Below are 16,426 nucleotides of genomic sequence, written 5' to 3'. Positions count from 1 at the left end.
CAATGTCCTGAGAATTTTACCTATGCTGTTCCCTCTGCCTGAAACACCCTTTTCTCTTTATCCAGAGTTGACTTTGCCTGTTTTAAGTTAGCTCAAACACTTCCTCACTTCCTTCCCTTGACCACATTAAACTCTTATAAAACCCCTTTGTTATGCTGCTGCTAAGTCGCTTCGGTCGTGTCCGACTCTGTGTGATCCCATAGACGGCAGCCCACCAGGCTCCCCCGTCCCTGGGATTCTCCAGGCAAGAACACTGGAGTGGGTTGCCATTTCCTTCTCCAATGCATGAAAGTGAAAAGTGAAAGTGAAGTCGCTCAGTCGTGTCCAACCCTCAGCGATCCCATGGACTGCAGCCCTCCAGGCTCCTCCATTCATGGGATTTTCCAGGTAGGAGTACTGGAGTGGGGTGCCACTGCCTTCTCCCTTTGTTATACTTTAATGCAATTTTCCTCACCATGTGGTCAGTTTCCCTCACAATACCAGAAAGCAGGCTGTTTTTACTTCAATGCATCCACCATGCCCAACAAAGCAAGCACACAGTAGGATGTTGATGGAAAACATGAACAATTCAAATGGGGCAGAGTTAAGGGAGGAGTGGCTGTGTTAACTTTGGTGAGTACTTAAAGCTCTTAATAGAATGAAAACATTTAACACTCCCCAAACCAATTACACACACATCTATATTGTTGGAATAGTCAAAATCTGGCAACACTGTTCTACTGGCATTAGGCTTCATGGCCCACCTAAGTACCTGAGGTACTACCACCATCCTGGGGCCAGCAGAAGATACGGCTCTAGTACCTCCCTTCCATTAATTCTCATCTACAATTTGGAGATTGTTAACCATTCTGCTTAAAGAAAGTGAAGAGGAACTAAAGAGCCTCTTGATGAAAGTGAAAGGAGAGTGGAAAAGTTGGCTTAAAGCTCAACATTCAGAAAACTAAGATCATGGCATCTGGTCCCTTCACTTCATGGGAAATAGATGGGGAAACGGTGTCAGACTTTATTTTCTTGGGCTCCAAAATCACTGCGGATGATGACTGCGACCATGAAATTAAAAGACGCTTACTCCTTGGAAGGAAAGTTATGACCAACCTAGATAGCATATTGAAAAGCAGAGACATTACTTTGCCAACAAAGGTCCGTCTAGTCAAGGCTATGGTTTTTCCAGTGGTCATGTATGGATGTGAGAGTTGGACTGTGAAGAAAGCTGAGCCCCGAAGAATTGATGCTTTTGAACTGTGGTGTTGGAGAAGACTCTTGAGAGTCCCTTGGACTGCAAGGAGACCCAACCAGTCCATTCTAAAGGAGATCAGTCCCAGGTGTTCTTTGGAAGGACTGATGCTAAAGCTAAAGGTCCAATACTTTGGCCACCTCATGAGAAGAATTGACTCAGTGTTAAGACTCTGATACTGGGACTGAGGGCAGAAGGGGACGACAGAGGATAAGATGGCTGGATGGCATCACTGAGTTGATGGACATGAGTTTGGGTGAACTCCGGGATTGGTGGACAGGTAGGCCTAGCATGCTGCAATTCACGGGGACATGACTGAGCGACTGAACTGACTGCTTAAAGAGCTCTTAACAGTGGCTTTATTTGGGAGAAAGGGTCTGTCCACAGTTTCAAGCAACAGAAGAACAACATTTTCTGAATGATTAGTATGGAGGTTGAGAGATTCCAACTAGTTGAGGGAATTCTAATTATTCAAAGAACATACAAGCAGATTTAGTGGGTAAGAGTTCAGATTCAAATCCTTCAAAGGTTTTGTTTCTAGTGCCCACAAGGCACCTGGATCATGATCAACAGGCAATCTGGTTTATAGTACCATGCTCAACTCAGACCCTTTACACTAATTAGGTAAGTGTTCCCCTGAAGCAAAAGGCAGGAGTGATTCAATACTGAGCACTTACGTGTAAGAACTGTTGTAGGCAATCAGGATTCATTTACACATTGTACAAAGACAGACTGTTGATCAAATCTATAGATTTTATTATATAGTTACACCCAATTGTGTTTTTGCTATATACTTTTAACTTGAGGCATCTGTAAAACCAGTACATTAGATAAATCCTGAAATTCCACCAGTTATAAGCTATTTAAATATTGCTTATACAAAGTACTTGGGGTGGGGGGGAGGTGGACAAAGGCTTATTTACAAAATGGAAGTCAGATGCAGCAAACTTATGATTACCAGAGGATACAGGGGAGAAGGATACATTGGGAGATTGACACTGGCATGTACACACTACTATACATAAAACAGGTAAGAGTAGGAAATGGCAACCCACTCCAGTGTTCTTGCCTGGAGAATCCCAGGGACAGAGGAGACTGGCGGGCTACAGTCCGTGGGTTTGCAGATCGTTAGACACAACTGAAGCAACTTATCATATAACTAAAAAACTGTATAGCACAGGGAACTCTACTCAATACTTTGTAATGGTCTATATGACAAAAGAAACAGTGGATATCTATGTATAACTCATTCACTTTGCTATATACCTGAAACTAACACAACATTGTAAATCAACTACACTCCAATAAAAATATAAAAAAGTCTTAAAGGAAAGCCAGCACTATATAAACAGCATACACTTAAATAAAGATCAATGTTTAAAATACAAAGTAATGTTTTTTATTCACTGATAAGCTAAAGGTCCATTTCAAGATGTTTCTTTTGTATGCTTAGTAAGTTTTATTAGCAAGCAAAGCCCTGTGAAGGATGGCATCATCTAGTCCTCAGACTCAGATTCATCTTCATCTTGACTAATCTGGAAGTAACGAAGCTCGTAAGTCTCCTTGTCAGATGCAACCACACGAAGCCAATCACGAAGATTGTTTTTTTTAAGGTATTTCTTGGTAAGGTACTTCAAATACCTTTAAAATAAAAATAAATTTCATTACATATAATACTTACTACATAAAGGCCTATATAAGATGCACTGTCATATCCATCTTCTGTGTTCCTAGTTCCCTCTAATTATTTCATTTGTACTAAATATTGAGCAAGGCTGCTAGGGATATAAGGTAGCATTCTCAACTCCAATTAGTATCAATTTATGCCCTACAACAAAACCCTTATTCTCCCCCACCCTCGCAATAATCTTTATATGGAGACTAATATGAAGGATAGCAGTAATAGTAGCTTCCTCTTCAGTCTTCGACATTAGATTTTTAAATTAAACAATATGATCTCATTCTTCAAATGTTACATGCAAATATCAACATTCTCTTCACCACCAATCTCCCTAATTTCAATCCCATCTTGGATCAACAAGAGGCAATCTGTCAACAGGGCTGAATCTTACTCACAAGCTCAAGATTATCCAGTCTTAAAACCTGCATATGGCGCAGTCCTTATAAAAAAAGCTTTCAGCGTGGCCTGATTTCATTATTCCAATCACTCTCCCTTTACATTTTACAGTTCTGAACTCCTACACATTCCTCTAAAGCCTCCCTGCCCTCTGTCAATGTTGCTCCCCCGTTAGGAATCTCATTCCACTGGCAACACTAAGCTTACTCTCAGGTTCTCTGCAAACTCCTGCTATCCCAATCTCTACCTTCAATGCAGCAATTACAATATTGCATTTATAACAGTTATCTGCATGTCCATAAGAACTTCGGGGACAGATACTTCAACTCCAAATCCCTAGTGATTAATTCACAACCACAGCTAATATGTACTACCACCACAGGCTCCTAAGTCTTTGGCTTACTACTGTATTTCATTTACATGAAGCTTTCCCTGACCACTTTAAACATCAACTTTCTTTATGCACTTATGTACAGCTCTTACCAACTACTTACATTACTGCATTTCATTATCTCTCTTCTATGCTTAAATTTAAGTTCCTTGGTAGTGGCTACCTAGTGTGTTTAGTTCACTGCTAGGCTATGCAGTAACAAACAGTGCTGTCATTATGAAGTTTTAATATTTACTATCGGTCAAGAAAATTTTAATGAATGAAAACTGGCCACAGGATGAACATTAGAGAAATTTACCTTTGATTGGCTGCTTCTATTAGAAGCTAGGACACTATTCCCGTACTACACAACAGACATGTTTCTCCAAACACGTTCTAATATTATAACACCCAACACTGTTTAAACAAAACACGATGGAAAACACATACCAACCTTTTAGAGAACTGTTTCTCAGAAACGACTATGATTTTATTCTTGAAGCGTTCAATGTGAACGACATTCCCAAGATTTCCAGTTTTTCCATTCACTTTAACCTTCTCCCGCAGAAACTGTTCCTATTTTAAAACAGAAAAAATGCCACACTAGGGAAGAAAACCCTAGATATTCACTAGGGAAGGTACCCTAGGAACAGAGATTAGGTTAAAATCCAAGATTATATAATTCATTATTAGAAATTCTACTAAAATGATAAAACCAAGCTGAGTAGAGTGATACTTACAAAATTTCCCGAATCAAAAATTCCATCTTCTACTGGATGAGTAAGATCCAAATTAAACTTCCAGGTTGACTTCTTAGGCTTCTTGTCTTTCTTCTACAGAAAAGTTAATATAAGTATGGCTCTCTACAACAATTTATTCACATATAAAATCAAAACCCTGTTATCAGTGCAGAGATGTACAGTGAGGCTATATATGTATGAAACGGTGCAAAATTCTAGACCCTACGTTTTTCTAACCTGGCTATGAGTAGGGAAGTACACTCACTAACTTGGTTAAAAACCAAGTTTCATGAAATCCACTGGAAATTTCCCTTGTTCATCATGTAAGTGTTTCACAACTGCAAAATTCAAGAAATCTCAAAGTACATGGTGACCTATGGTTTCCTTCACCAGAAGATTCCCAAGAATCCTATTTTTCAAATGGAAAAAATTAAGAGAATCAACCTCCTTTCAACAAGTTACCCAGAGCTTGATCAGAACTTCTAATTAGGTCCATTCCCCCCCCCCCCTCAAATTATCAAGACTAAGTTTTGTGGGCTTTTATTATTTTCCAGACTGCACATGTTCAATTTCAAATTACCAGGTATGTCTTTACTACTGCCACCCCCTCTGCAGGTGGGGAATCAGGTAGCCTACCACTTAGCCGAAGCTCAGCTCCAAGCCAGAATGGGATATTCCTTTAATCTGTTCTGCTTTTTTGAAAAACGGATTTGTGTCAAAAATTTTTATCCAAACTTTGAAACAATCTATGGTTTTTCCAGTAGTCATGTACAGATGTGAGAGTTGGACCATAAAGCAAGCAAGCGCTTAAGAATTGATGCTTTTTAACTGTGGTGCTGGAGAAAATTCTTTAGAGTCTCTTGGACTGCAAGATCTAACCAAACAATCCTAAAGGAAATCAGTCCTGAATATTCATACTGAAGCTCCATTACTCTGGCCACCTGATGAGAAGAACTGACTCACTGGAAAAGACCCTGATGCTGGGAAAAGGCTGAAGACAGGAGAAGGGAACAACAGAGGATGAGATGGTTGGATGGCATCACCGACTCGAAGGACATTTGTCTGAGAAAGCTCCTGGAGTTAGTGATGACAGAAAAGCCTGGCGTGCTGCAGTCCATAGGGTCGTAAAGGATCGGACACGACTGAGCGACTTAACTGAAACTGGTAGAAAAGAATACTAGGAGCTGGACTTGACTGGGCAATTTATACCTCTGAGTATCAATTAGGTTTAGAAATGCAGTTTTACCCTAACATTTCAAATGCTCTTTGGATGGCTTTAGGTACTGGTTCCCTTATTTAGTAAGTAAAAACTTTGAAAAACGCCACTTCTACATTCGCCTAAGAGTTCTGGCTTTCACCATTTTAAAAACTTTTATCGTGAGATAATGAAGAAACCTCTTCCCTAACTTTTAAGTTCTCTGAAACTTCTGCAACCGCGGCTATCCCGGGAAATTGAGTGCCTCAGCTCTCTCACTTCGCCTGGCAAAGCCATTAGACCTGCCGCATTACCCACCGTCTCTTCCTAGTGGAAACAAACAGGGTATCATCGGCGTTATCAGGCGCGAGATTAAAAAAAAGTAATGGCCCAAAGGCTGTCCCACTAACCCCGTTCACCGTCCTGCCTCCTCTTCGTTCCCTGCGCTGCCACGACCAACCATCGTAAGCCAATTCGGGCCTACCTCGAACTCCACAAGACCGCATGGCAGTCGACAGCAGTTAAGAAAAAAAAAACCTCACAATCTTAACGTACTGCTTGTGTTCCTAACCGAAGTTCCCATTTTTATCCTTCCTCTGCCTAAAATTAGACGATCTCAACTCGCCAGCTACAAAACTCATCTACAACAGGCGAAAATCAGCTCACTCCCGGCAACAACACGAACACTCACCGGCGCCATCTTGAAGGCTTGCCCCGCGATGAGAGAGAAAGAGGCTGCCGGCCGCACGTATTTATACCAAAGCGTGCTGCGTCACGCGCCGAGAACGTAAGATCGCCGTCTCTCTGAGGAGAACTTGGGAGGAGCGCAGAGGCCAGTAACCCAGGAAACCGGGGGTTGGTTCGGAGGGCTGGAGGCAGTCAGTTTACTAGGGAGCGCCGGCCCGCGGGTAGGCGAAACCATTCACGATACTGCGCTGGTGACTGCAAATGCTGGTTGACCGCAGTGGTGTCTGCGCTTACTTGCTGGGAGACCGCTCCAGCTACACACACCCGAGGGATGCAGGAAACGTTTTTCACTAATAGCCTGGGTCTTTCGTCCAAATCAGGGCAAGGCAGTGTCTCGGGTTCCTTTGGGATCTCCTGTCTTATATTGCAATTGTAATCCTCTAGCAAAAAAGTTATTTCTACATATATGCTTTGACTCTAAGTCTTGTTTTCTGAATGACTGTTGAGGGAAATCAGTGTTTGGGGAGCCAAAATTAGGTTCTTGAGGTTAAACAGAAAATCTTTTAAGAGAAAAATGCGTAGTGCTCACGTGTTCACACATGTGAGTAATTTATCTTATTTTATTCTATTTATAGGTTTTAGAGTTAATCCTGGGCTTCCCTGGTAGCTCCGCTGGTGAAGAAACCGCCTGTAATGAAGGAGACCCCAGTTCGACTCCTGGGTGAATGAAGGAGACCCCAGTTCGACTCCTGGGTGGGGAAGATCCCCTGAAGAAGGGATAGCCTACCCACTGCAGTACTTTTGGGTTTCCCTGGTGGCTGAGATGGTAAAGAATCTGCCTGCAATACGGGAGACTTGGGTTCTATCCCTGGGTTGGGAAGATCTCCTGGAGGAGGGCATGGTAACCCACTCCAGTATTCTTGCCTGGAGAATTCTCGAGGACAGAGGTGCCTGACAGACTACAGTCCATGGGCTCTCAAAGAGTCGGAAACGACTGAGCGACTAAGCACAGCACACAACAGAGAGTTAATCCTAGGACTCCTGACTCCATCCTCAATGCCTCCCAGTAAACATTCGAGGAATATTTTCAGTTCAGTTCAGTCGCGTCCGACTCTGTGACCCCATGGACTGCAGCACGCCAGGCCTCCCTGTCCATTGCCAACTTCCAGAGTTTACTCACTCATGTCCATTGAGTCGGTGATGCCATCCAAAGAATATTTTGCTGAGATCTAACTACTAAAATGTACAAGACGCAAGAGGATGGATATGTGGTGGTGACATACTTGATGAAAAAAGAAAAAAAATAGTTTCTGAACTTTGAAGGGTTCTAAGTTGATGTCATTTCAGAAATGTGGCATGCCTCTCAGCGTTCTGCAGTACTTTTGTTTGTTGAGGTGAAACTGTCATGCAGCGGGGAGGGGTGGGCAAGTGTACAGGCTGGGGTGGATTTTTGTTAATTTGGAGATCGACCCTAGAAAGGGATAGCTGTGTATGTTCTTGATGAAAATGATTAGTAATAGAGCTATGTTTAATGAAGCATAAAACATGTAGATTCTAAATAGAAGTGTTGAATTCCTAGAAAAAATTCATTTCAACTTTTTTTGCTTGTTTGCTTCAGGAATCACTGTAATTTTATTTTATAAACATTAAGGAAAAAGAAGAGCAATTGGCATTTTCTCCTCCAGGGCTGCCCAGGCTGAAAAGTAGAAATGATCCTTGTACTATTGATATTTTGAAAATAAGCCATTAATTGAGGCACTTATTACTTTATTGCTTGTTTTTGGCAGTCTTGCATGCAATGACCAAAAAATCCTTAAAACTATTAAGCCATTTGTACAAAGTGGATATCAAAAACAATATGTTTTTGAAAATAACTAGCAATCCCAAGATAATTAAATAGAAACTATAACAGAAAAAAAATCTTTTAATTATGAAAAAAACTTAAGGAAAATATTAACCAGAAATGTAGGATAGTAAGATTAAATATTATAAATAACCAAATTTTAAACACAGATTCTCTCTCTCCATTATATATGTAGTATATGTACATACATTGCCTATCAAGACCCTACAAATATTTTTTATTTTGACAATAGATTCTAAAACATACGAAATAATAGGTGTCTAAAAAGAGCCAAGATAATTTAGAACAATGAAGGGAAGTTGTCTTTTCTGCTATTCAAATATAGATACTATAATATGTGATAGATATATTTCTAATATAACCTTCAATCATTGGGTCTATATTATAATAGTGCCTGAATAGAGCAGTAAAATAAAATATTGAACAATATGGCAGGTTAGATTCACAAGGACACCCTCCCATATGAAGCCACATTAAAAAACCAGATAAAATATAGTTATCAATAATTTCTAATGTATGGTTAGGTTGGTGGAAAAGCTAAAGATTTTTTGAAGGCAGAAATGACCAGTCCTCATGCTCATACCAATTTAGGGCTAGAATTAGTTCTGCTCAAATGGTATGAGACAGCTCCAGCCTAAAAAACAGTTTAAAAGTGTATTTGGCTTGATAGTGCCACGCAGAAGCAAATGCAAATAACTATCTTCAATATATTTAAAAGCTAAGATTATTTAAGATATGATAAAAGAACCAGGGACAATTGAAATCAGCCAGAAATTTTCTAAAAACAACAAAATAAAACTTCTAAAAATTAAAAACAGAAAATCTTTAATTAGGAAGAGTGGATGAGTTAAACAGAAGAATAGACAACTGCAAAGAAAATCAGTGAACGGGAAATTACTTAAAATGCAACACAGACAAGCAAAGAGAAAATGTAAAAAGGTAAGTTAAGAGACAAAGATGTCAGAGTAAGAATGTTCTAGTTATGTCAAATGGGAGATCTAGAAGGGTACCAGGTCAGTAAGGTCCCCTGAAGAAGGAAATGGCAGCACACACCAGTATTCTTGTTTGAGAAAATCCCATGGACAGAGGAGCCTGGCGGGCTACAGTCCACGGGGTTGCAAAGTCGGACATGACTTAGCAACTAAGCACACACGCATGTACAGAAGGGTACAATAGAGAAAGTGGGGGTAAGGCAAAATTTAGAGAAATAATGGCTAAATTCTTAGATTGAGGAAGCCTCAAGCAGGACAACTGAAAAGGAATGCATACCTAAACACATTGTAGTGAAACTTCAAAACACAAACACACAGTTGTTTCCAAAGCATCCAGGAAGAAAAACCAAAATGTTTATTAACAGGAGATATATTAACAACTGATTTCACATCAGCAACAATGAAAGCCAGGAGCAGAGAATTATTACCTTCAAAGTACTAAGAGAGAAAAAAAAAAAAAATGGAAAAGGGCATGACAACCCACTCCAATATTCTTGCCTGGAGAATTCCATGAACAGAGGAGCCTGGTGGGCTACAGGCCATGGGGTTGCAAAGAGTCGGACACGACTGAGCAACTGACACATACACAAGAGAAAATAACTGTCTACTTAGAACTAAATGCTTGTAGCTCAATCAGTAAAGAATCTGCCTGCAGTACAGGAGACCCAGGTTCAATCCCTGGGGTGGGAAGATCCCCTGGAGAAGGAAATGGCAATCCACTCTAGTATCCTTGCCTGGAAAATCTCATGGACAGAGGAGCCCGGTGGGATGCAGTCCATGGGGTCACAAAGAGTTGGGCATGACTGAGTGGCTAACACTAACACTAGAACTAAAAAGTTTAAAACTAACTTTCAAGAGTAAAGATGCATTTAAGATATTTTTAACAAAACTGAAAATTTGCTATTAACAACAGACCCCTAGTAAAGAAACTCTGAAAAATATACTTTGGTATAAAGAAAAATAATCCTAGAAAGAAGGGGTATCTGCCAAAAGAAATAGGGAGCAAAGAAAAGGTCTAAGATGTGCGTAAATCTAAACAAACACCTACTGCACATAAAAAAAAGTTTATTTTGTGGGTCTGCAAAGGTTCGTCTAGTCAAGGCTATGGTTTTTCCTGTGGTCATGTATGGATGTGAGAGTTGGACTGTGAAGAAGGCTGAGCACCGAAGAATTGATGCTTTTGAACTGTGGTGTTGGAGAAGACTCTTGAGAGTCCCTTGGACTGCAAGGAGATCCTACCAGTCCATTCTGAAGGAGATCAGCCCTAGGATTTCTTTGGAAGGCATGACGCTAAAGCTGAAACTCCAGTACTTTGGCCACCTCATTCGAAGAGTTGACTCATTGGAAAAGACTCTGATGCTGGGAGGGATTGGGGGCAGGAGGAGAAGGGGACGGCAGAGGATGAGATGGCTGGATGGCATCACTGACTCAATGGACGTGAGTCTGAGTGAACTCTGGGAGTTGGTGATGGACAGGGAGGCCTGGCGTGCTGCGATTCATGGGGTCACAAAGAGTCAGACACGACTGAGCGACTGATCTGATCTGATCTGTGCTAGTAATGTAGTTTCTTGATCTTGGGGGTGGTTACATAAAGTGTGTGTGGTTTGTGAAAGTTCAGGCTCAGTAGTTGTGGCCCAGGGGCGTAATTGCTCCACAGCATTTGGGATCTTCCCAGACCAGGGATCAAACCTGCATCTCCTGCATTGGCAGGTGGATTTGTTACCACTGAGCAACCAGGGAAGCCCTCAGTGTATGTTTAGAAAAACCAAAGTTATTTTTAAATTATTTTTAACAATTGCAGTTTCAGAAGTAAGGTTTTATTGCTATACAATGCCAAAAGAATTCTGAATAATTGGTCAACCTTTAAAATAAGAACAAGTATCTGTTTTTATTGCTTAATTTTATTACTTGTCATTTTTATCATAGTCATTCACCTATTTGTGTCCATTTAGATTATTTCCATTTTTTCACTACTATAAGCAATGCTTTGGGAAATTTTTAAAGAACAAAATTATTATCCTCTTATGCTGAAATAAATGGCTCAAGAAAGGAAATATAAAGAAGTAAAAAAGATAATGCATAAAAATATCTAAAATCACACCTGCTTAAAATAGCCATTTAATCCTTTGGAACATGCATGTTTATGAATGTGTATTTATATATCTATATCATTTAGATTATACAAGTAATTTTATACATTTGTAAATATTAGTTGGTACAATGCATACTTTTTTGAAATTTAAAAAACTATAAACTATTTCAAACTTAAAATTGTAAAAATATTTCAAAACACAATGTATACATATATAAATACATGAAAATCTGGTAAAGAATATATAAATATATATGTGTGTCTATATATTCTTTATCTAGACTTTTACCGACTATTAGCATTTTGCTCCATTTACTGTTTTTTATCTACAATATATCTATATATCTATAAATCTTTTTTATTGTATCTGGATTTTCAGTCATAGTTGAAAGGAAGCCAAGTTATAGAGAAATTCACCCATATTATCTTCTAGGTCTTGTAGAGTTTATTGTTTCCATTTGGACCACTGCTTCATTTGGAGTTTATTCTTATGTATGTTGTATGGAATTCATTTAATTTTTTCCAAGTTTATTTTTTTCCAATTGTCCCAGAACAATTTAGCTAAATAAATATTTGCCCAGTGGTTTGCAATACTACTTTTATCAAATACAAAATTTTTTTGTATATATTTGGGTCTATTTTGAGACTTCATATTTCACTCTTTTGGTCTGTTTATTTGCCAGTACTTCACTCTTTTCATTATAGAGTCTTTGTGTGTGTGTGTGTGTGTGTGTTAAGTTGCTTTGGTCCGTGTCTGACTCTTTCAACCCTATGGACTGTAGTTTTCTAGGCTCCTTTGTCCAGGGCATTCTCCATGACAAGAATCCTGGAGTGGGTTGCCATGACCTCCTCCAGGGGATCTTCCTGACCCAGGGATTGAACCCACACCTCTAATGTCTACTGCATTGGCAGGTGGGTTCTTTACCACTGGCACCACCTGGGAAGCCCCATAGAGACTTCATAGTAAGTTTTAATTTCTGTAGTGCTAGTCCCCCCACCCCCACCCTGGTGGGCTGCCGTCTATGGGGTCACACAGAGTCGGACACGACTGAAGCGACTTGGCAGTAGCAGCAGTCCCCACTTACAGCTCTTTTCAGTATTTTTCTAGCTATTTCTAGCTCTTTTCAGTATTTTTCTAGCTATTTCTTGTTTATATTTCCACATGAACTTTTTAGCAACTTGCTTAGCTCCATAAAAAAGCTTGTAGTTTGAGGGGGCTGCATTAAGTTTATAAATTAAATTAAGTAGAGCTAGCATCTCAATTGGAGAAGGCAATGGCAACCCACTCCAGTACTCTTACCTGGAAAATCCCATGGATGGAGGAGCCTGGTAGGCTCCAGTCCATGGGGTCACTAAGAGTCAGACATGACTGAGCGACTTCACTTTCACTTTTCACTTTCATGCATTGGAGAAGGAAATGGTAACCCACTCCAGTATTCTTGCCTGGAGAATCCCAGGGACGGGGGAGCCTGGTGGGCTGCCATCTATGGGGTCGCACAGAGTCTGAAATGACTGAAGCGACTTAGCAGCAGCAGCAGCAGCAGCCGCAGCCGCAGCAACAGCAGCCGCAGCCGCAGCAACAGCAGCAGCATCTCAATAGTGTTGAGCTATCAGCCAAGAACAAGGAATATCTTTCCACCTGTTTAAGTCAGATTTGTGTCTTTCAGTAGTGTTTTATAGTTCATATAGGTTTTGAAAATTTTTTGTATGTTTCTTCATTGTATTTTATCTTTTTGCTGGTCTTCCTTCCATTATATATCTTCTAATTGGTCATTATTTTTGTATATAAAAGCTGTTGTATGTTAATCTTATATCCTTCTACTTTGATGAATAATTCTATTGAGTTAGCTTTATCATTGATTATCTGGGATTTCCAGGTCTTCTATCAGATCATCTAAAAATAGGAGAGCTTCTTCTCTTTTACAGTTGTAATGTGTCTTAACTGTTTTCTGTTGTGCAATAGTACTGGCTGATACTTTCAAAACAATATAATAGTTGTCAAGATAGTGGGCATTCTTGTCTATTTCTTGACCTTACTGAGAATGCCTTCAGTGTTTTTTCATTAGGTAAATGGCTAGCTTTTACAATTTTACACACAAACACACACCCACATGTGATCATGCATACACGTACACACGTATAATGTTACATATACCATGTTATCATGTGTAAATGGAGATATATTTGTGGTAAATATTCATCCACCTCTTTTTTTCTTTCGAAGAGTTTTTTTTTTTTTTTTCACCAAGTTCAGGTAAAATAATTTGGTTTCAGAGATCCCAGATAATCTCTGCTGAACTTTAGTCCCAACTTCGGCAGCACTGGTCTGATCTCACAGTTAGTAAAACCTACAGTTACCTTTTTAAAAATGGCCCACTTGGGTTGTTACAGAAACCTACCTGTGCTTCATGCAAACAAGTTGTGGGGGGAAATCAAATTTATTGCACATGGAACATAGCACTAGTAACACAAATAAGGAATTTTTCTATAATTTCACGAACCTGACACAGCTCCCATTTTAGAGAGATGTTTTGAGGATGGATTTTGTTTTATCCAGAGTTTTTTTTCAGAATCTATGGAGAAAATAATATGACTTTTCTCTTTAGACTCATTAATATAGTGAATACTATTAAGAGAGATTTCCTAAGATATTAATCTATTTCCTTGGGAGTGAATTGATAGATTTCATATTGATTTATTTTGCATCTCTGATGTAAACTCCATGTGGGTGTGGGTATCATTTTCTTCACGTGTGGTTTGAGTCTATTCACTACTAGTATAGTATATTAAGATATTTGCATGAGTACTTGTATTTATGTTATCTTTATCAAGTTGGGGTATCAATGTTATACTTGTTTTGTAAAAAGAATTTGGAAGTTCTAATTTTCTATGCTCTAAAACAATCTATATAACTTTGAGACCATCTAGACTCTAAAAGTTTGGTAAAATTCTCCTGTGAAACTATTTGCCTGGTTTCATTTTTGGTTGTTGGGTTTTGTGTGTGTGTGAACAATTTGATAACTTTCTCTGTTTTAAAGTTGTTCTACTTAAGCTTTCTCTTTCTATGGAGGTTGATTCTGATAACCGTATTTTCCAAAAAAATCGTATCATGTAGGTTTTCAGATTTATCAGCATAGAATTTATTTTCATTTTCCCTCTCCATTGTTAGTCATTCTTTCTTGTTCTCATTTTTTACTTTTGTTTTCTTCCTTTATTTACCTTAAATAAATTAGCCAGTGATTTGTTAGTTTTTCAAGAAACCAGAATTTTTTTTTATTTCAATTTTTCTATTCACTGGTGGTTTAGTCACTAAGTCGTGTCCAACTCTTGCAACCCCATGGACTGTAGCCGGCCAGGCTTCTCTATCCATAGGATTTCCGAGGCAAGAATACTGGAGTGGGTTGTCACTTCTTTCTCCAAGGGATCTTCCGACCCAGGGATCAAACCCATGTCTCCTGCATTGTAAGTGGATTCTTTACCAACTGAACCACCAGGGAAGTTCTCTAGTCACCTAATTCTGTTTTTATCATTTCTCTTATGCTCTCTTGTTTTTTTTTTTCTGGTTATTTGATTTAGGAGTTTATTTACATTCCTTTCATTTTTGATATAGATGTTAAAGCTACAAATTTTCCTATATACTGCTTTAGATTCTGATAGAGTTTTCATTATTTTTCAGGAATTCTTTGTTTGTAGTACTCCTTTCACTATAGAATTATGTAATAGATTTTCAAATTTCCAGGTAGGAGGGTCTTTTTATTTTCATTTAGGATTGGTATCAGCATTATTTTTACCATTTCCTCTTTGTAGAAACTGTTTTCTTTGTGCCCTAAATGTCCTTTTCTTTTCAGAAAGTTCCATGTATTTGTTTTTTCTCTAAGATTTACCTCAATGATTGTACAAATTAAAATGCACTAGAGTGGCAACAATTTTAAGTGAAACACACACACACATCAGTGTGAACAAAAAAGGCAGACACACTATCAATATTAGGTAGATAAACCTCCGTTCTCCCAATTAGAATCTTTGTCAGGGATCTGATAGCAATTGTGGTTGCCAAGTCTTTTTGCCCTTCTAAACACTAGGACACAAGTCATTGTGATGCTGGGTAGTACCCGTGGGTGGGATCAAAAATTGTTTCAACTAGATTTAAATAACTCACAAATGGACAGTGGATTGATAAAACATTGTAGGTGAGCCGATACACACCCAGTGATTGTAACTGATCCTGCTGGATGAAAGTATTGTGGGAATGGGTATTTTAAGTTCCCAGTGGCACACACTTTAGACAGGCAGTACGAGTTCTACAAGTGGCAGTCCCATAGGACACATCCTATTTGGATAGAATATTTGTTTAAATATGAGGTTGCGGGGCGGGGCGTGAAGAAACTCAAGCTGATATGTGACATACAGTTAGTCCCTTTTCCTCTTTTCTCCCTCCCATGCCTATTTCTGGGATACAGTTATTAGTGTTTGCAAGTGGCAAAAAAGAGTGGGGCTGAGGTGTACAAGACTTTAATCTGGTGCTTCTCCCACTGCCCAGTTATGCTTGCTGGATCTGGAGGGTTATGGGTAACAGTAATGCTCATCACAGATAGGAGGTGACAATTATGCTGGTAGTCTTGGTATGGTCCACACGTCAGGAAGTGAGAGATGTTCTAGAATGGTACAGTGGGTAAAAGGAAGAAACTGCTGCACCCCCTCAGAATGAATCTGTCCAGATGATGTTGATTAGATATGATGAGGACTGGGAAGAGTTTGCTTCTGGGACTCATCACACCATTCACATCAGTATAGAAAGCAAATAGCAAGTCTGGTAGGGAAGGAACACCTCAGACCCTGATCAGGGGTTGGGACCACTGAACTCTCTTGCATTATGTATCCCTGGAAGAATACACAGGAAGAGGAGGAAGAGATGTATTTATTCTTGTATCTATAGAATTTTGAACCATGTATTTTATATATTCTAAAAACTATTAAAAACTTAAAAGATTTTTTTTTAAGTATATCTAAATCTGGAACTGAAATTTAGAAATTAACATTTTCAGGTGTAAAGCTAGGGTGCTGTACAATAAGAACCTAAAATATAGAAAAACAAACAAAATACAAGTTAGATTTTAACAGTAGTTAATTTTCTAGTATGAAAATGTCTCTAGGAATGTATATATACAAGAGTAG

The 16,426-nt window shown here is 39.1% G+C and overlaps 1 protein-coding gene across 2 annotated transcripts; it reads right to left on the bottom strand.

Annotated features, from left to right (window-relative positions):
• Positions 1-1,967: 1,967 nt before the first annotated feature.
• RPL22L1 (ribosomal protein L22 like 1) lies at positions 1,968-6,406 on the bottom strand. Of its 2 annotated transcripts, none has more exons than XM_019959683.2 (4): positions 6,308-6,406; positions 4,422-4,514; positions 4,136-4,257; positions 1,968-2,875 (listed from the first exon to the last, which is right to left on the bottom strand). In XM_019959683.2, the coding sequence occupies exons 1-4, from the start codon at positions 6,314-6,316 to the stop codon at positions 2,731-2,733; spliced, it is 369 nt and encodes a 122-aa protein (XP_019815242.1). In that variant the 5' UTR covers positions 6,317-6,406; the 3' UTR covers positions 1,968-2,730. The 2 variants fall into 2 exon arrangements, with proteins under 2 accessions (XP_019815242.1, XP_070648094.1); XM_070791993.1 differs by having other exon boundaries at positions 4,422-4,511; positions 6,308-6,331.
• Between the last annotated feature and the right edge of the window lie 10,020 nt (positions 6,407-16,426).

The sequence above is a fragment of the Bos indicus genome, chromosome 1, assembly GCF_029378745.1.
Source record: "Bos indicus isolate NIAB-ARS_2022 breed Sahiwal x Tharparkar chromosome 1, NIAB-ARS_B.indTharparkar_mat_pri_1.0, whole genome shotgun sequence".
Classification (NCBI taxonomy): domain Eukaryota; kingdom Metazoa; phylum Chordata; class Mammalia; order Artiodactyla; family Bovidae; genus Bos; species Bos indicus.
This window is presented reverse-complemented; position numbering and strand designations above follow the sequence as displayed.